Here is a 21,615-nt window from a genome sequence, read left to right on the forward strand (position 1 = left end):
TTGGCTTCTGTCTACAGAATGATATGTTGTATTTAGAATAGATTATATGTATATGCGATACTTGCTTACAAGTAAATAAAACTTCTTGATCATATTGTTCCACTGTCTAGCTCAAGTTTGATTCTTTTTAATGCTTGCCTGTTAAAGACTTTAATTGTTTCTTGATGTCAGACCATAAACTACTAAGATGAGGTTAGATATAAACATGTTATATATAAACACACCGCTTCAGTCATTTACGAATAAGAGCAGTAAACACAACACTGAAATTGATATTAGTAATATTGAATATCACAAAACAAGTACATACACAAATGAACTTAAAACAATCGAATTTTCTTTTATCGTTGGATTGGGTTAAAGATGCTTCCTTGTAAAGTGTTTCAACCAAGAGACAAACTTATATAATGGTTGGTAAAACGATACTACCCAAAGAGATGGTGGCAGAGCAATTCTAATTGGTCTTAGAATCTAAGGGAAGGAATCATAGAGTTCTAAGGTTCTGGTTTCAAGTGGTCTTTTGACAAGGCAAAAGGAATGAAGCAAGTAAAGTGAAAGAGCTTTCATTTTAAAGCTTGCGTCTTGTTTTGTAGAATGATTTGAGTGTCCTTCGCTCTGAGGTCTTTACTTGTATATATAGACCTTTCACTTCCTTCTTCAATGCTTCCTATATCTTCACTTGAAGCCGACCTAGGATTATTTTCCAAAAAGTAATGCACAAATGGTAAAGTAATCCAAGATATCTGGGTAGGGAATCTATCTTAGCTTAATCGAGAAGACGGTTTATGTCTGATCACCATCCTTACAAAAATACCAAAATACTTTGCATTCAATGTTCCCAGCGAGAGAGAAAACTGTTATAATGAATACCTAATACTTAGCATGGGTTATAGCATGGGTTGTAGTTGTTAGACCTTGATGTAATCAGCTAGGGTTTAGACTATGTAAAGTATGGGTCTAGGCATGGTGTGTGAAGCATGGTGTGTGTGTCTTCTGAGTGACACACATCACCACATCACCACATCACCTTTTCACTACTTGTATAAGTTCATTATTCTTTGTACCTTTGAATAATCAATATATACAAAATCTTCCAAACAATCACATGGTATCAGAGCAGGCTTCCTAAAAGAACCCGCTCTCTGAAAAGAAAACGTTTGAAATGGAAGAAGAAAATATTCTTGTTGATCCAACTGAGATCGTTGGTTCTTCATCAACTCCTTCAAGCGAAGTTAATGGAAATCCTAATCAACGTCTTTGTTCCACACTTCTAACCGAGTTTAACTATCTTCCGTGGTCCAGGACTATCACTTTAGCTCTTAGAGGAAGATCTAAGCTCGGCTTTATCAACGGCACTGTTGTAGCTCCCAAGCTTGGTGATCCCAAGTATGAAGAGTGGTTCTGTAAGGACCAGCTCGTTATGTCCTGGTTGCTTAATTCAATGGGCTCAAAGATATCCGAGATTTTCAGTTTCTCAGAATCAGCTTTTGAGTTATGGAAAGCTGTCAAGGAGATGTATGGAAATCAGAATAATGCAGCCAGGATATTTAAGCTGCAGAAGGGTCTTTCTGTCCTAAATCAAGATGGAAAGTCCTTCGTCGAGCACTTAGGAAATTTGAAGTCCATGTGGAATGAGTTGAATCTCTATTGTCCTCTCACCACAGATCCAACAATTCTTTTTAAGCGAGCTGAAGAAGACAAAGTTTTTCAGCTCTTGTCCAGTCTAGATTCTACTTATGAAGACATGCGAAGCCACATATTGATGAGTGTTGAACTACCATATCTCAATACTGTGTGCACCATCATCCAACGAGAAGAAATAAGAAGAAAGGTTATGAGTACCAAGATCAGTGATCTTAAGTCCAAAGCCTTTGCTGCAAGTGACAGGAAGTTTGAAAAGAAAAACTTCAAATGAAGGAAATGAGAGATGCTATGCAGTCATTGTGGGTAGAAGAATCATCTCAGAGATACTTGTTGGGTGTTGTACCCGCATCTTAAACCCAACTTTGCCAAGCAAACCAAACCTGATCGCAGTGCGAGTCAAGTCTCTCACTCTAAGACTGCCTCAACTGCTGAGAACTTCACATCGAATCCTTCAGCTCTCTTAAGTGAGTTTGCTCTCTCCAATCAAAGGAAAGATGGAAGCAACCCTCATAAGGGAAACAATGAAGTTAGCTCCACTGAGCTAATTGAACAGTTTGCAAAATTTCTCCAGACCAAAGTGTCATCATCCAATGATATGTCAGGTATTCTAAACTCCTTTATTATTGCACTTGCTTCCAGAAATCTTGCAAATGTTTGGATAATAAACTCTGAAGCAACTGATCATATGACAAATATAAAAAGAGATATGCATGAGTTTAAAGATGTAGTTATACCACAGTTTGTTTCAGTTGCTAATGGATCTGGTGTATTAGTTTTGGATGAAGGAAAGGTGAAGATATTTGATGAAAATGTTCAATCAACTGCTTTTTATGTGCCCTCCTTTCCATTTCAGCTTCTGTCAGTGGGAAGACTGACAAACTCTTTAAACTGTGATGTCATATTCTCGCCATTTAATGTGGTTTTCTAGGATCGTATTGATGCGAAAATTAACTTAACACACAAATTTAACCCTCTTTTGATAAATGTAGTATAAGTATAAGTATAAGTAGGGATCGTTCTGGATGGGGGATTTGGAGGGCTTGCTAATAACCTCTAAACTGACTCAAAAACATAAAACTAAACTTAAAAATACTTAACAAGACTCACAAGACTCAAAGCAAACTTAAAATACTCAAAACAGCTTAAAACAACTAAATAAACTTAAACTAGACACTATGAATGACTTTGGACGAAAATTGACTTTTACTTGAATCAAAACATTTAAAAACACAAATTAAAACAGATTCTAACTAGTTAGACACACTAAAGTAAAGGGGGATTGAGTTTTGGACGAAGTTGAAACAAACAAACAAGTATGAAAAATTAGACAGATTGTAAAACAAATGTGAGAAATAAGATGATGGATGGGATAGCTAGAGGTTTTTTCTCCACACATGACATGTATGCAAATAACTCGATTTCCAGTTACTACTTCATTGAATTATGAACGACAATGCTCCAAATTAACCGTGACATCACTAGTTAACTCTCAGATTTTCCTTGTTTTATTGGATTGGATGACATCATTCGACAACCCAAAACATTCTTCAAAAGTTCCCTACATGACATCATAATAGAGATACAATCAAAGATCATTATGTTTAATGAAAATCATAAGCATTGACAAGCACTTGCAACTATGACATCATGTCACTTATGCTAGGAATTGAACTTAACGCGATCGTTTATAAGCGACCTCCACTACATGTGAATATAAGTTTGTAACGATTATGTGAAACTTCCTTATATTCTAGCAACGGATTTATGCATGCCAATTAAGTGTCGACCCTTAATTAATAAGTACAAATAAGTTATCAATCAAATAGTTAAGCCAATTGCATTCACGATTCAAGAGTTCATAACTGGAATTTATCAAATTATATTGCACACATAATCATGGCTTTGACGTCACCCCTAGCTAAGAGGTGTTTAGCCACTCATATTTACAACAAAACCAAATGAAATGAATTTAAACATTAGAAACAAAAGAAAGAAAACACCTAAACGCTCCAACGATCCAAGTTGGACAACAAGCACGTCCAAGCACTTTCCTTCCCTTCCTTTGCTACGGCACAATGTGTTGGTGAGTGTTTGAAGGTTTGTTTGTATGGAGGAATGGATGTGAAGATTAATGGATGTGTTTGGATGAAGGTTGTGTTGAAATGGGAGTGAATGATCTAACCAAGTATGAACTAAGCTTATGTTACACACACTTCCTTTTATAGAGGAAGTGCATGGCAATGGAGGGGAACATAGAGTGGTGTAGCAATTGAGTGCAATGACTCAATGTAATGATGCATGAAATCTGAAATGATGGAGGGAACAAGGAATGGTGTAGCAATTGAGTGCAATGATTCAATGTAATGATGCATGAAATCTGAAATGATGGAGGGAACAAGGATGATTAGGCATGGCATGGGTGGAAAGGTGAGTAAGTGGTGAATCAATGAGTGCAAGGAGGTGAAAGGATATTGTGCACATGGTAGAGAAAGGAAAGGAAGTGGAATGATGCAACAAATGAGTCAATAGAGGGAATATGGATGATGATGCACGACATAGGAATCCAAAGGGAGTGCAATGGTGGTGCACGACAATGATGGAAAGGTGAATGGTGGAGTGACATCCCTTTGTGGCTAAGCTCTTTGTCATTTTTACATTAATTCTTCTTTCTCTTTAACACATTCCTAGCCTCTTTAGTCTTCAATTTCGTCCATCCACCTTGCTCCATGCATGTGCTATTCATTCCAAGCCCAAAACTGCTCCAAAATGCATCTTATTGCTTTATAAGGCCTATGGACCTACAAACACACGAAATAGCTTAAAATACATAATTAACTAAGAAATAACAACATAAATGCATGAGAACAAGCTAACTCAGTCACAAAAATATGCTCCTATCACGTATCACGAGGAAGAAGATTGGTGAAGGTGTTTACAAAGATGGTCTCTATATGCTCTCGGTGCAACTTGTTGAAGCTAGAGGCCTTCAAGTTAGTTCTTTGCAGAATCATCTACTATGGCATAGATGATTAGGACATCCTTCTAATCTTGTGCAATCACATCTCTTCAAAACTTCAGAGAATGTGATGACTCAAGATCGCGAAGTCTGTCATTTTTCAAAACAAACAAGGTTGCCTTTTGACTCCTCATCAACCAAGTCATGTAAACCTTATGAGATCGTGCACTCTGATGTTTGGGGATCTGCACCCGTGGATTCTTTTGATGGTTTTAAATATTTTGTCACCTTTGTTGATGATTTCTCAAGATGTACTTGGTTGTATTTGTTGAGATCAAAGAATGAAGTTATTAATATATTCCAAGAATTTTGCAACCTTGTTACAAATCAATTCTCAACCCAACTCAAAGTCTTCAGGTCAGACAATGGTACCGAGTATATGTCCAATGATTTCACTCGATACCTAACTGATCATGGTATAATTCATCGAACAAGCTGCGTTGGTACTCCGCAACAAAACGGAGTGGCAGAAAGGAAGAACCGCGATTTACTGGAAAATACTCGATCACTTATGCTTCAAATGAATGTACCCAAGAAATTCTGGTCACATGGGGTTCTTACGGCTGCATATGTGATTAATAGGCTTCCAAGCAAAGTCCTAAAATTCAAATCACCTCTGAAACTCTTAAGGGTAGGAAAATCCACTTGTCTCATATTCGAGTGTTCGGATGTGTTTGTTTTGTTCATATTCAAAACTTACATCGAGATAAGTTGGATCCTAGAGCTGTAAAGTGTTTGTTCTTGGGGTACTCATCTGTTCAAAAGGGATATAAATGCTATGATACAAAGCGCCGGAAACTCATTGTTCCAGAGATGTGAGCTTTGATGAGAAGGTTCCTTTCGTTGCAAATACCAGCGATGAAGAGCTTCTGGGGGAGGATTTTCTTGGTCAAAGTTTCATGCCGATCGTGGAAACAAACATATTGCCTGATCAATCTTTAGTTCTAGATCAACCAAGCAATAATGAAACTTCGATTGATCCAGCTGAGTTTGATCAATCATCTGACATAGTTGTTGAAAATGAACCAACTGAAGGTACTGACCAAGATCACGTTTTGCATGAAGAGAATCATGTCCCTACTTTTGAAGTGATCATTCCAAGGAGAAACCCTAATAGAAACTGAGGAAAGCCAGCATGGTTTAAAGATTATGTAGGTTATACCTCAAGATACCCTATGGAAAAGTTTCTTGAATACTCAAGAGTTTCTCCTTCTCATGTTGCGTTTCTAAGCAAAATAGCTGCCTCATATGAGCCAAGCTCCTTTCAAGAAGCTGACTCTCAGTTGATCTGGAAATCCGCTATGAATGAAGAGCTTAAGGCTCTAAATGAAAACAAAACCTGGAGCATCACCAAGTTGCCTAAGGGGATGAAAACTGTTGGGTGTCGATGGGTGTACAAGACCAAGTTTAAGAGTGATGGTTCAGTGGAAAGGCATAAAGCGAGACTGGTTGCCAGAGGTTTTACTCAAACTTATGGTCTCGATTATAAGGAGACCTTTGCACCCGTGGCAAAGATGAACTCATTGAGAGTCATTCTCTCAGTCATTGTCAATCATGATTGGCCCTTATTTCAAATGGATGTCAAGAATGCTTTCTTGCATGGAGAGCTTCAGGAAGATGTGTACATGCAATTGCCTTCGGGACATCCACAAGAAGGAAATGACATGGTCTGTAAACTCCACAAGGCCATATATGGCCTCAAACAATCCCCTCGAGCTTGGTATGCTAAGCTAAGTTATGTGTTAGAGGGTGTTGGTTTTAAAATGAGCAATGCAGACTCCTCACTGTTTGTGCGAGATAGTTCAGAAGGTAAATTGGTCGTCCTTATCTATGTCGATGATCTCATTGTTACCGGTGACAGTTTGACAGAGATTAAAAAACTTAAGGGCCTTCTTCACAGAAAGTTTGCCATCAAAAACTTAGGAACTCTGAAGTATTTTCTAGGGATTGAAATTGCTTCTTCTAGTAAAGGTTTACTCTTGAATCAGCGGAAGTACATACTGGATTTACTTCAAGAGTTCAACATGCTTGAAGCAAAATCAGTGGCGACCCCAATAGCATGCAAGGAGAAACTGGGATTAGATGGAAAATTATTGACAGATATTGGCTTGTACCAGAGATTGGTAGGGAGACTTATCTACCTCACAATTATACGTCTTGATATTATGCATGCCGTGAATCTGGTCATCCAGTTCATGCATGCTCTCGATCAACTCATTTACAAGCTGCTCGAAGGATTCTGCGCTACTTAAAGGGCACTATAGGTACTGGGATTGTTATGAGAAAAATTGGAAATACTCATATTGTTGGCTATACAGATGCAGACTAGGGTGGCTCCAACATTGATTGAAGGTCTACTACTGGATTTTGTACATTTGTTGGAGGAAATTTGGTGACATGGAAAAGCAAAAAACAAAACGTGATGGCTTGATCAAGCGCAGAAGCTGAATATCGTGCCATGGCATCTGCTACCTGTGAGTTAGTTTGGTTGCAAGGTCTACTCAATGAATTAGGGTTCAAAAGAACACTACATATGCCTTTTGTTTGTGATAATCAAGCTGCCATTTACATCGCTTCAAATCCTGTCTTTCATGAAAGAACCAAACATATCGAAATGGATTGTCATTTTGTTCGAGAAAAAACTCAATCCAATGTCATTCAACCTATGTTTGTTTGAAGCAAAGATCAACTAGCAGACATCTTCACCAAGGGATTGTCTCGTGTTCATTTCAGCACACTTACGATCTAGCTTAGCTTGATTAATATACTAGCCTTCGCTTGAGGGGGAGTGTTAGAATGAATACCTAATACTTAGCATGGGTTATAGCATGGGTTGTAGTTGTTAGACCTTGATGTAATCAGTTAGGGTTTAGACTATGTAAAGTATGGGTCTAGGCATGGTGTGTGTGTCTTCCGAGTGACACACATCACCACATCACCTTTTCATTACTTGTATAAGTTCATTATTCTTTGTACCTTTGAATAATCAATATATACAAAATCTTCCAAACAATCACAAAAACTGAGACTACCTTTGACAAGTCAAAAGTAATGTGAACCATGAAATGTTTATTTTAGACTAAATTAAAAGCTCAAACTCAATTTTCTTTGTGAATCGTCTTATTAGGGCAAAACCAAAGCTCAATAATATTTTTAGTGTAAACAATCTCATTCTATTTTTTTTTTAGGTTAATGTTTCAACTCCATTTCCCTGATCTGTATTGTTCTCCTTGATCATAAATGAAATTCAATTGCTAAGCTTGAAGCATACTGTTAGAGCCTAGACTTCTACCAAGTTTAATGGCTTAATCTTAGATGATTCTTGGCTAGCACTACATAAGTGCCCCCACACTCCCGAGGTTCAGTAATCTTGTACAGGTTACAATCTTTAATTCCAAAAGTGAAGAATTATGCTCCAACAAAACTGATTTTTGTTATAAATAAGCAAAAGTTAGAAAGATAACCTTTGCTAAAGACAAGAACAAAGCGGGTATGAAATATCACACTGTTTTGTTTCGTAGCTATAACACAAAAGAATTGCAGATAAAAAGAGGAGGGGATGGATACTGATATTATTACTTTCAGTAATTTTCTCTTTCAGTTGTTGTGTTAATCACCCACGGAGTGATCTATTTATAAAGCTACATTCGTAGGTTTATAGTGAATGGAAAGTCACACCCGTGACAAATCCAACAACATTCGTGATTTTTCTCTTCTGAAAAAGTACCACACAACAAACTCCCTACTATTCACTACTATTCCCATATGGGCATTCAATTATTCTTAGAATTATTACAACACTCCCCCTTGGATACCCATATATCAACATTAGTTGCCTCGTTAAAACTTTGTTCGGAAAAACCCAGTGGGAAAAAACCATAACGAAGGAAAAAGAGTACAACTTTACCCGGATTGTTGATATAGTGTTAAGCATGCTTATGTTGCCTCATTAAAATCTTGATAGGAAAAATCTTGTGGGAAAAATCCTAGTCGAAGGAAAAAAAGTACAACATACATGTATCATGGATGCTCCCCCTGAATTGTATCTCTCTCAAATTCCGCATTCTTCAAATTTAGTTGATTGGTAAGCCGATAGAATTCGATCCCCTGCACTAGCTTCTGAAACGTGCACTTTGGTAGAGACTTGGTGAGCAGGTCTGGCATATTTTCATTGGAGCGGATTTGTCTGACTTCAATAACTTTAGTCTTCTGAAGCTCATGTGCATTGAAAAACTTTGGAGATATGTGTTTAGTCTTATCGCCCTTGATGAATCTTTCCTTTATTTAGGCAACGCAGACTGCATTATCTTCATGGATAACAGTTGGGGTGTCTGTCTTTGAAGGTAGACTACATGAATTCTAGGTATGATGGATCATTGATCTTAACTAAGAACATTCACGACTTGCTTCATGTAAAGCAAGTATTTCTGAGTGATTGGAAGATGTAGCAACTAATGTTTGCTTTGTTGAGCGCCATGAAATTGATGTATCTCCATTAGTGAATACATATCCAGTTTGTGAGCGGGTTTTATGTGGATCAGAGAGAAAACCAGCATCTACATATCCAATAAGGGTCTGGTCATTTGTGGATTTCTCGTAGTAAAAGAGGCCCATGTTTGTTGTCCCACGACAGTATCACAATACATCTTTAACTCCATTCCAATGACGAATTGTTAGAGCAGAGCTAACAAGTTGACTGAAAAAGCTATATCTGATCTAGTACATTGTGCTAAATATAATAAAGCACATATTGCACTCAAATATGGTACTTCTGGACCAAGGACCATTTCATCATCTTCTTTTGGAATGAATGGATCTTTCTTAGTGTCCAAAGAATGAACAACTATTGGCGTCCTGAGTGGATAAGCCTTGTCCATGCCAAATCACTTCAGGATTTTTTTAATGTAAGCTGATTGATGGACCAAAATTCCTTTAACATAATGCTCGATCTGCAGGCCGAGACAATATTTTGTTTTTCCAAGGTCTTTCATTTCAAATTCACTTTTCAGATATTCAACAGTTTTATTGAGCTCTTCAAGGGTTCCAACTAGGTTCATATCATCAATATATATTGCCACTATAACAAATCCAGAATTTGATTTCTTAATGAACACACAAGGGCAAATGACATTGTTGGTATATCCTTCTTTGATCAAATACTCACTGAAACGATTATACCACATTCGTTCAGATTACTTCAGCCCATATAATGATCGCTTTAATTTGATCGACAACATACCTCATGGTTTGTTAGTCGTTTCAGGCAACTTAAGTTATTCTGGGACTTTCATACATATGTCAGTATCTAATTCTCCATATAGATACGCAATGATAACATCCATAAGTTGCATGTCAAGTTTTTCTGAAACCACCAAACTTATAAAGTAACGGAACGTAATTGCATCCATTACAGGAGAGTATGTCTCTTCATAATTAATTCCAGGTCTTTGTGAAAAACCTTGTGCAATAAGTCGTGCTTTATATCTTGCAATCTCGTTTTTCTTATTGCGTTTTCTTGTTTGTAACCCACGAGGTTTACACCAAGTGGGGTTTGGACTATCGGTCCAAAAACACTTCACTTTTCCAAGGAATTCAATTATGCCTGGATTGCATTTTGCCACATAGGCCAATCTTATCTCTGTTTGCATTCATTAATAGAGCGGGGCTCAATATCATCGCTTAATATGATTTCACTGGCTACTGCGAATGCGAACATGTCGTCGATGGTTATTTCATTTCGATCCCACAATTCGTTAGTACATGCATAATTTATGGAGATTTCTTTGCTTTCATATGCTTCTGTCTCTTCAGGGACATGTGTCTCATTAAGGACATTTTCTTTTTCTGAAAGTTCAAAATCATGAATTGTGGATTTATTATTCATTGTCTTTTTCTGAATGATTTCGTTTGGGTTTAGTTGTGCCCTCATCTTTCTCTTTCGAGGGGCTGGATCTTTTGAACCTGGGGGTTTACCAAGCTTCAAGCATGCGTTGAATGAATCATTCGTTGCCACTTTATTTTGTCTAACAGAGACATCAATTCTTGTAGGCATATTTGCAGCTGGTATATGTGATTTTGTCACTTTTGAAGCATCATTAAATGCATCTGGCATTTGATTAGCAATACTTTAAAGATGGACGATCCTTTTCACTTCATTTTCACATTGAGTGCTTCGTGGATCAAAATGAGATAAGGTAGGCACAACCCATGTTAGCTCTTGCCGTTCTTCTGGAACGATCTTTTCTCCCCCTAATGACAGGAAGATTGTCTCATCAAAGTGACAATCAGCAAAATAAGCTGTAAACATATCACCTGTCAAGGGTTCCAAATATCTAATGATAGATCGTGAATCAAAACCCACATAAATTCCCAGTTTGCGTTGAGGTCCCATTTTAATGCGTTGTGGCGGTGCAATAGACACATAAACAGCACAACCAAAAACTCGTAAATGGGAAATCTTTGGCTGCTGCCCAAACACGAGTTGTATTGATGAGTACTGGTGGTTGGCTATGGGTCTCAATCAAACCAATGATGCAGCATGTAAAATGGCATGTCCCCATGCAGAGACTGGCAATTGTGTTTTCATAAGCAGGGTACGAGCTATTAATTGAAGTCTATTGATAAAGGCTTTTGCTAAACCATTTTGAGTATGGACATGAGGAACAGGGTGTTCAACATCAATGCCCAGTATCATGCAATAATCATCAAAGGTTTGAAACGTAAATTCACCAGCGTTATTAAGTCGGATTGACTTAATAGGGTGATCTGGGAACTGTGCTAGCAACTTAATTATCTGAGTAAGAAGTCTCGCAAAAGCTATATTTCGAGTATACAATAGGCAAACATGTGACCATCGAGTAGATGCATCAACCAAAATCATAAAATATCGAAATGGTCCACAAGGTGGTTGAATAGGCCCACAAATATCCCCTTGAATTCTTTGCAAAAATGATGGGGATTCAGCATCAATCTTGGTCTAGTTACCAACTTCCCTTGAGAACAAGCTTTGCAAGGGTTATCATTTGGGATAGCAATGTGTCTGCTTAATAATAGATGTCCATTAGAGTTGGTAATGATCCTACAATCATAGTGGAACCTGGATGACCCAAACGATCATGCCAAAGCATATAAATTTTTGAATCAATGAACTTCTGGTTCATGATAATATGTGTTTCAATTGTCTTTATGTATGTATAATACAATCCACTCAATAAACCACGCAACTTCTCAAATATACGCTTCTGGGTTTTATTGGAGGTAATGCATAGATATTCCACATTTTTTGCACTTTTCGTTTCAATGTGTTATCCATTTAAACTTATGTCTTTAAAACTTAACAAATTTTGAATAGATTGAGTAGTGTACAACGCATTTTGTATGGACAATATTGTTCTATTTGGTAACATGATTTGAACTTTTCCTAAGCCTTCAATTACCTCTGATTGGCCTGATATTGTTTTCACCTTTTCTTTTGTAAGCATCAAGCTTAAGAAATATTTTCGATCTCGAAGTATTGTATGCGTGGTTACGTTGTCTGCAAGACAAATATCTCCGCCATTGCTCTTGTTTTGATAATAACCATAGTTTTTATCCATGCTTTATGAGTAAGGAAATCACAATTAAAAACAATTTATTCATAATAAAAGGAAACTGAAATGCCACTTATATTGAATTGAAATGCAAGCTTTAAACTACAAGTTCAGAATAATAAGAATACATCAAACAGAAGTGATTTAATAGGATGAATACACTTTATTCCCTTTTTCCACAATGAAGTCTAAAGACATCCAAGTGGATTTTGTTCAATTGCCTTGATAAATCGAATACTGGATCAGGTATATCCATCGGTTAAGCTTGGTCGATAAAATTGGTTTCGACACATTTCTCCTTGAGGGAGGCTTCATATAGATCCACCAGATGTTTTGGGCTACGACAGGTACGCACCTAGTGTCCATTGCCACCGCATCTATGACAAACTCCTTTAAGATTTCTAAGAGTGTTATTCATATGAACTTTGCCTTTCTGGCGATTTGCATTCTTGAAGCTCGGGCCTGAATTATGCCTTGGAACCTGGTTGTGAAACTAGACACTATAATTTTTGCCTTTCTCATTTTACTAGCCTAGCTTGTGGCTACATCCTCGTTTGTAATTATTGCTACGAGAGGATGTGGTGTTCACTTCGAGGGAAGCAGCATTCACTTCTGGGAATGATTGTGATCCAGTAGGTTGAGACTGATGATTCTTCATCAAAAGCTCATTGTTTTGTTTAGCTACAAGAAGCATAGATATCAGGTGGTTGTACTCAGTAAAGCCTTGCTCTGTATACTGCTGCTGCAGGAGCACGTTGGAGGCATTAAATATGCTGAAAGTCTTTTCCAGCATATCTTCCTCAGTGATGGTTTCCCCACAGAGCTTCATCTGAAAGCTAATTTTGAACATTGCAGAATTGTACTCAACTACCGTTTTGAAATCCTGGATCCTTAGGTGAGTCCACTCATAACAAGCCCTTGGAAGAATCATCATTTTCTGATGATTGTATTTGTTTCTCAGTTCATTCCAGAGGGCTAATGGATCTTCAACTATTAGGTACTCGTTTTTCAGTCCTTCATCAAGGTGGCAACGAATAAAGATCATGGCCTTCGCCCGATCTTGAGATGATGCACTATTCTCCTCCTTGATGGTTTCTCTAAGATTCCCTGTCTCCAAATGGATTTTGGCATCCACTACCCATGTAAGGTAGTTATTCCCAGTAATATCTAAGGCAACAAAATCAAGCTTTGCCAAGTTCACATTTTCTTTTCTGAAAGAAAAATGAGATGCGTAAGAACTTGCAATAATATGTGTTCTAGAGGAGTATAATGTTAAAACTTTTGGTTCTTAGAAAATTTTCATTTTGATCTTTATTCCAAAATGATAAGCATTCGAAACTTCAGACTCAAGATTTACATGATTAATGAGGAGGGCGATTGTACCGCACCACTCTTATTGAAACAATATAGCAGGAAAATTTAAATATGCATAGCAAGGTGAGCGATTATACCACACCACCTAAAATTGTAGTAAAATTAAATCTGTAGTCCAAGATGGGCGATGATACCGCACCATCTTCGATCGCAGCAAAAATAAATAAACATTGGGTTAGTAATCACGAGCTACACTAAACAAGAAATTAAAGATATAAGTAATTGTTATATTGACAACTAGAAGTAGGCATGGTGCTAGCAGTTCTTCACGAGGGTCCATCTAGCAGGTGATAGGAGCATTTTTATGCGACTTAATTGGCTTGTTCTCATGCATTTATGTTATTTTTCCTTAGTTAGTTTAGTGTTTAAAGTCATTTTCGTGCAATTTCAGGTTTTATTGTCAAAGTGTGCAAAAAGGAGCAATTTGGAACATTCTAGAGCATTTTTGGGCCAAGATTGGATTGTGCAAGCATGGAGGCATGATAAGGGACGAATTTGAAGACAAAAGAGGCTATGAACATGCTAAAAATCTGGTGAAACAAATACAAGTTGCAAGAAGGAATAAATTTCTAGAAGGATTGACCAAAACTTCACTCAAAACCAAGAAATTCTTCAATGCCGTGGGCATTGATTCACTTTCACCAGAAATTTGAGTGATAATGCAATGCTTAAATCACCATGACATGTGAGTGGATGATGCAATGCTTAAACTCCCTACCATTCACTACTATTCCCATGTGGGCATTCAATTATTCTTACAATTATTACAACAATTTTGATTTTGATTCCTTACAATTAGTAAATAGTTTCGTTGAACTCAATTTCATTGTCACTATGATTACATATAGTTTTTTCCTGTCAAATGTGCAGGATTGTAGATAGTTAATAACCACTTTAATAACAATATCCAATTTTGCAGTCTCACTGAATCATTCCTACTTCAACTCCTTTTTACTATAACTCATTCTCATTTCAATTCAGGTACGTAAAACACGATTGATAAGTTCAATAGGCATATGCTTCCTATACAGTTTGTGTCATAGGCCTAAACTTTCACATTTATCCTTTCATGTGACTCCCACGTGTTATAATCTAAGCAAAGTTTCAAGAACAAAAATGTAATTTGACATAATTTTATATTGCTTTTTAGTGCTTGCTAGCTTTCCATTGCCTCCTCAACACCCAGACAAAGCAAAGCACCAAGCGAGAATTTTGATTAAAGATGGGTACTTATCAACAACAGGAGATGAGGACAATTATTCAATCAAGAAACATGAATATGCATGTTAATTCAACATTTTTGAAAGAGAAAGTTAGTGGACCGAGCACTAAAAAAACCTTACTGTGCAGTGTAAAGGTAGATTCGACTAATTTAACCACAAACATAGTAAAGAAGTATGTTTTCTTTTATCAAGACTTATCATATTATCTAATTGCCCCACTTGAATGGCTCTACAGAAATTTAATTTTGATATACATTGGTGTGTACCATACACCGATATTTGAGGCCACAAGACCATTCTTAACTGCTGGACTCTTGGTCGCACATTTAACACTCATTCCATCCATTTCCTATCCTAACATACCGGAGTGTAGTAGAACTTTCTCCATTAGGGTCTACCCTCAATACCAATGTATTAGGTTTGCCGTGTGTAACTAGTAAGAAAATGAGTGAAATGACTTGATGCATTTGTGGGAAATTCTGGTATGAGACTGTGGCCAGGATTATTGGACCTAATGCCATATTAATGGAGAATTAAAGCTCTACGGCATATGGCCTCAGTCAAAGCATGTAGCAGTATATGCTGCAGAAGTAAATGTCAATGCATGTCTTTGAAGCAAGTTCTTAAGAAACTCAAGCAACCTATTAAATCCATCAAATTCATTTAATTATTATCTTGTAAGATCAGGACCACAACTACCGTAAACATTTTAATTTTCGGGCATATATAAACTTTTGTGTTTAATTTACGTTACTAGATAAATGCTTATATGATTACACTGAGAATTTGGAGTACAAGAAAATTACTTTTAAGCACCATTAGTATATAGGGAATTGTTATTGGCACTTCAAAAATCTCATTCTACACTTCAAACTTTCTATATTTGGAAACAAAAATACACTTGTGAGGAGTGTAAAATGAGATTTCTGAGGTGCCAATAACACTTCCTAGTATATATGAGTCTTTTTCATAATCATTTTGTTTTTTATTTTTAGTTTTCATTTTTTTTGTGTTTGAGACATGGGAAAGTGTTTGAAGAAGAGGAAGTATGAAGAAGGGTGGTGATATGAAAGGAAGAAATACAAAGAAAACATATAAAAAGAAAGAATTGTTAGGTTAGACTAAATTTGTAGACTTAATATGCAACTAATGATGTGTTACCAACAAGAAATAAATACGTTTATCAATACTTAAGTAATAATCCAATCATCAACTTCCATATTATTTAGTTTACAAAATTTATTCTACGCATTTAGTCTCCCTAGCTTTTACCCATAAAGAAAATTTTGAAATGAAAACAATAACTTACTAGATTTTGATTTTGAGTTTTTAATTTTCATTTTATACATCTTTCTTTATAGATTTTTTTTATTCTTCTAACTCTTCTACACTTTTATACCTTATTTCTTTCATGTATTTGTCATCTAATCTCTAACATAAAAATGAAAACTAAAAACTAAAAAAAAATGAAAAGATTATAAAACAGATTCGTAGCATTGATACTAAGCTACCCATTCATTGCTTGATAAATACAAAGGAAGGTTGATTAGTCTAATAAAATGGAATTAAGTTCAACTTTGGGCAAGATAGTTTGCACCTAATTACAACAAACTAAAGGGTTAACACGAATAAGCAAGAGTGGTATACGTGTCCAAGTTGAATGAGTTATACATGACATCTAAACTCTGGAAACCCTATAGGCCGTGGATAGCTAGCAAGGACGTGGAGTAGTGGAAACTAATAACTATCAGTCTAAAAAAGAAGAGATATATGAAGATATTGGAAAAAGCGAAAGGAGGAGTCGCTGCTTCTGCTTGTTTTTATTGGTGGGAGAGAAATCAAGAGTTGTGGGAGAGAAATGAATAGTGGAAACTAATATTTCAAGTTCCAATCTCCGCAATACTCTGCAAGGCTGGCCTCCACTGCCCCACACCACTTCCATCTCCACCACCACCACCATAATTTCTTCCCACGCTTCTGTAGATTCTGCCGTTGTTAGTGCTTGTGCTGCCACCGTTGCTTCCCACAATCTCCATCTGAGATAAATAAATAAGTATTTTAAAAACATGCATCAATATCTTTCTAAACCAAAAGACCCCTAAATTTAATTAAGCAAGTTTGAAGCAAACCTAACTAAAGTTGTTTACCAGATTAAGGGCTGGTTTGGTATTGCTATGTTTTGAAAAAAAACTGCTGTGAGAATAAGCGGCTGTGCTGTGAGAATAAGCGGCTGTGAAATAAATCAGCAGAGTATTTGATAAACTTTTTTGTAAAAGTGCTTTTGGAAAAAAAAGCACTCTAATATTGGGTCTTTTCATTAAAGAAGCATTGTAGCTCCATGTGCTTTGAAAAAAAACCAGTTTTCCAAAGCTACAAATAGCAGCTTCAGCTTTTTCCTTTGATTTCAGCTTATTCTCACAGCAGCTTCCAAAATAAGCTCTCTTTTTTCAGTTTACCAAATACTTAAAACCCTCACAGCTTTTTTTCATGGGTGCATTTTTTTTAAGCACCTCACTCCCAAACTAGGTCTAAGTGTCATGCATTAACTAGACATGTTCTTCTAAGAAAAACGTAACTTAATCATCATATGGTTAGCAGTTGATAACCAATTCTATCAGTGCTAATATTGGTAAGGGAAAAATGAATTCTCAACCCCCACCAAATATTTGTTGGACAAGAAGTATATCATTTATCAAATCATAAAGTGATCAGTTGAACCTTTCCTCTGTCATCATAAATCTGCCAGTCCTTCAATAAAGGCATAAACGCATCCCATGAACCATTGCAAATTTACAATGGAAGACTTATGGAATGATGACATAAGCCATGCCAATTATTGTACTTTGAACACGAAAAATAATTTTTGCATGCTCTTTTCTTTTTCTGCACATCTCTATATATATATATATATTTATGTTCTTCTAGCTTTCTTTAATTTATTCACTACGAATGTGAAAATTAAGTTTAAGTATGCATGTAAAGAAAAGAAATTTATTCACTACGAATGTGAGAAATAAGCGTAAGCATGCATATAAAAAAAAAAAAGAACGTGCGAAAATTATTTTCTTTTGAACATAAACCTTAAGCAAACATGTGCGGAAACCATTTTCATGTAAACATGTGTAGCTTTGATATGTTCTATAGCCCACACTCTAGCACTTGAAATTCATTGCATGCGGTGAGTGGATCTTACATAGTGGCCACCATTGCTTACCGTCAAATATGGCAACACAAAATTCCAATAAATGGATGAGAACCTAACCATGCATGTATGTTACGGAACAAGATTACATTACATGAAAAAAGTTGAACCTCTTTAACGATTTTTCAAACCAAAATGCTAATGTGTAATTCGGCCTTTTATTTGACCCTAACATTACCTCCTATCTTTTCTATGTAACAACCTTAATCATTTTTCAAATTGAAAGTTTTATTTTTTTATATATGTTATTTCTTATTGATTTGCATTTTTTTTTTTGTAAAGAGAAACTGTAATTATATCTTATATGATTTTTCTTATGAATTTTTTAAAAGAGATTGAATGAAATGTCCTTAATTGACTATAGACAAACATAAGAATTAAATTAGCCAAATAAAAAACACGAAGATTAAATTAATCATATAATTATAACATAAAGACCATTTTGACATTTAAGCTTAAATATAAAATGCTACTCCGACAACTTTCTTTTCCTAATGGAAACTTTTGACTGGGGTAAGATTCTTACATATATTTTATCCTGAGTGATGTATCTGACAAAAATAAACGTGTTACCATTAAAACCTACATTCTCGAGATACGTGGATTTAAAAGTAAGATCAGATTCTTCGAATTGCAGACGATAATTTAATTAATTTCAGTAGGACACAGTAAAATATCTCCTCTGCACAGATTTAACCTTTTCTTTTACTACTATTTTTAAAAATCCGTACAGACATCTGAAAGTATCCCTTTTTGGATGGCAAAGATGCCCTAATGAGTTGAAGTGACAAACAAAATGAAGATGCCCACACATTCACATACATATCCCGCACTACCGAAGAACAAAACTCAAGGTCTACATAGTGCTTGATATCCGAGCTTCATATCATTATCACGTCAATTTTGAATGACCAAATTACCCTGATAATTTCATGTGATTCAACAATGATTGATGCAAAGATGGTTTGATTATGTAGGTCTTTAAAGTTTATATTTACCTTGATGGAATTGTTGTTGACGGACTTCAAATTCTGACCTGCCAAGTCCTTCATCTTCATTTCCACTCCAAGCTCACCTCTATGTTTCAGCAACTTCCCCAGCTTCACAGATTTTTTAGCAGCAAACTCCTTCAACACATCTGTTTAAATATATAATGAAATATGAAATATTAAAATTAAAATCTTAACCAAAAATCCACTTACAATTTTGGCGGACAAATGTTTATATGGTCATACGGTAAGTTTCTTTGCCGGAAAAACATTTATATTGTCAAAGAATCGGATATAAACGTAAACCCTAGTTAATCTACCTTCATTTGTTTTGTTGCGTCTGAAAACATGAACTTGTACTATATAATCTAACTGAAACATTCTCCATAAACAAAAGAAAAGCTAATTGATTAAAACTCGTTTCTAAAAAACTGAAAAACGAAGCTAGAAACATGACCTTCGAAACTGATGAGGCGATAAACCTGTCCAATGAGCAAAGTGTCGTCAGGCCTGAGAAGCTTGAGCTGCTTCACTGGAGCACCAGTCTCAGACTTCATGGTCGGAGAGTTGACGACAAGAGCTACGTAGTGGCCGGGGTTGGAAGTCATGACCTCATGAGCGCCCACAGACCAGTAAATCCTCTCGATCTTGTTGTTCCCCGGGTGCTGAATCACCACCGTCGCTGCCTCTGCCGCCTGACAATTCCCCATTTCAATGGCCGCGATATTGAACTCCTCAAGACTCAAAATATAAACTGGATGGAACCCTTTGTGCTGGTGTAGCTCTAAATACGAATACGTGGTGGGTTTTAGTGACAGAAAGGTGACGTGGAGTATCAGGGCCGGTCCTGAGTATTTAGGGATCCTGTGCAAGACATAGATAGAGGCCCTTCAATTTTTTTTAATGTTAATTTTTTTTTCTTTTCTTTTTTTTTGGAATTTTTTTTATCTATAAAACGAATATATTACAAAGTACTTCAATGAGAATAAGTTGTTTGATTGGCCAGTTTTTTTTTCACTTACCTTCAAAGGTCCTAAGTTCGATACATGTTCGATGCGTTTTTGTTATCTGCTTTTTAAGTTTGCAAATTTGCAAAAGAAAAAAAAAACAACAAAGCAATGTCACTGAGATTCGAACCAAGCACATGGGCTACAAGGTATAAGAGCTAAACTGATAGTGCTAGAACCACATATATGATTGTCCTTTGCCTCTAATTTATTTTATATGCATCTGTATACATGTAATTAAAATCTGGGGGTCCTTCCGAATTAGGGGCCCTGTTCGGTGGCACCTTTTGCACACCCTTAGGGCCGGCTCTATGGAGTATAGGGTCTAATTTGGGGTCCCTATTATTAGAGTAGTTCCACGATGTCTAAGGCCATCTCTAACTGAATGGTCCAGAAGGCCAGAGGGCCAAAAATAGTTCGAAAATCGTCTCCAACTGAGAGCTAGGTCAAAGGGCTGTGGAATCCGAGAGGGCCCCATGGAATCGGAAAGGGCTGACCAGAAAAAATGGAAATCATGTCGATTCTAATTGACAGGAATACATTTATAAATAACATGAACGTATTCCTGTCGGTTAATGCTTTGAATTTTTTTAACAATTTTTTTATTTTTTTTATTTACAAATTTTTTCCTATAACTTCTATTTTTCATATATATTTTTTAAATTCTATTTTTTTCCTATAACTTTTATTTTACAAAATTTGTTTCATCTATTTTTTTTTAAATTCCATTTTTTCTTATAACTTCTATTTCACAAAATTTATTTCATTTTATTTTAAATTCTATTTTTTTCCTATAACTTCTTGTAGACATCGAAATTTCGTAAATAAATGTTGACCGGTAAATCAAAGTGTCAACGCTCATGTATTACATAAATTTTACACGTAGCGTGTGACTCAACGAAAATTGAAATGAGTTGGAAAAGTCATCAAATAGGACACGTGTCAACACCTGGCAGAAACGACTTATTTCATCTGGGATATTATATTCAAAATTAGGCCTTGGAAAATTCTATAAATACAAGCCTATTTCATTCATTTTAAAGGAACCAATTCACATTACACCTTAAAGCTCGGAAGCTCTGAAGCTCTGAAACTCCGAAGCTTTCAAGCATCCAGGTTTCCGAAGAATCAAGAAAGCCTTCTTCGTTCTTCGTTCATCGTTCTTCCAAGATCAAGCCCCGACGGCCCTTGGATCAACAATCATCCACCTTCAAGCCCAAGCCTCAACAGCCCCTTGGAGAAAGTGTTCATCGTTCATCAACTGTTCATCCTCAAGGATCAAGCCCCAACGGCCCCTTTGGATTGACAACATCAACGAATCCGCTCATCTCTGTTCATCAAGTCCAAGCCTCGACGGCCCTTGAAGAAAGCGTTCATCGTTCATCACCGTTCTTCGAGATCAAGCCCAAAAGCCCTCGAAGATCCGTTCAAGCCCAAAAGCTCTCGAAGATCCGTTCGTCACTGTTCTTCGAGTTCAAGCCCAAAAGCCCTCGGAAATCCATTCATCACTGTTCTTCAAGATCAAGCCCAAAAGCCTTTGAAGATCCGTCAATCACCATTCTTCAAGATCA

At 36.4% G+C, this 21,615-nt stretch overlaps 2 protein-coding genes across 2 annotated transcripts; both read right to left on the minus strand.

Annotated features, from left to right (window-relative positions):
• Positions 1 to 12,775: 12,775 nt before the first annotated feature.
• On the minus strand, positions 12,776 to 15,192 carry LOC103404345 (uncharacterized). Its single transcript, XM_070811964.1, has 2 exons — positions 15,101 to 15,192; positions 12,776 to 13,460 (listed from the first exon to the last, which is right to left on the minus strand). The coding sequence occupies exons 1-2, from the start codon at positions 15,190 to 15,192 to the stop codon at positions 12,776 to 12,778; spliced, it is 777 nt and encodes a 258-aa protein (XP_070668065.1).
• Positions 15,193 to 16,342: 1,150 nt separating this feature from the next.
• Positions 16,343 to 19,874, minus strand: LOC103404162 (uncharacterized). Its single transcript, XM_008343051.4, has 3 exons — positions 19,495 to 19,874; positions 19,047 to 19,186; positions 16,343 to 16,882 (listed from the first exon to the last, which is right to left on the minus strand). The coding sequence occupies exons 1-3, from the start codon at positions 19,745 to 19,747 to the stop codon at positions 16,727 to 16,729; spliced, it is 549 nt and encodes a 182-aa protein (XP_008341273.3). The 5' UTR covers positions 19,748 to 19,874; the 3' UTR covers positions 16,343 to 16,726.
• Between the last annotated feature and the right edge of the window lie 1,741 nt (positions 19,875 to 21,615).

Source organism: Malus domestica, chromosome 02 (assembly GCF_042453785.1).
Source record: "Malus domestica chromosome 02, GDT2T_hap1".
Lineage (NCBI taxonomy): Eukaryota > Viridiplantae > Streptophyta > Magnoliopsida > Rosales > Rosaceae > Malus > Malus domestica.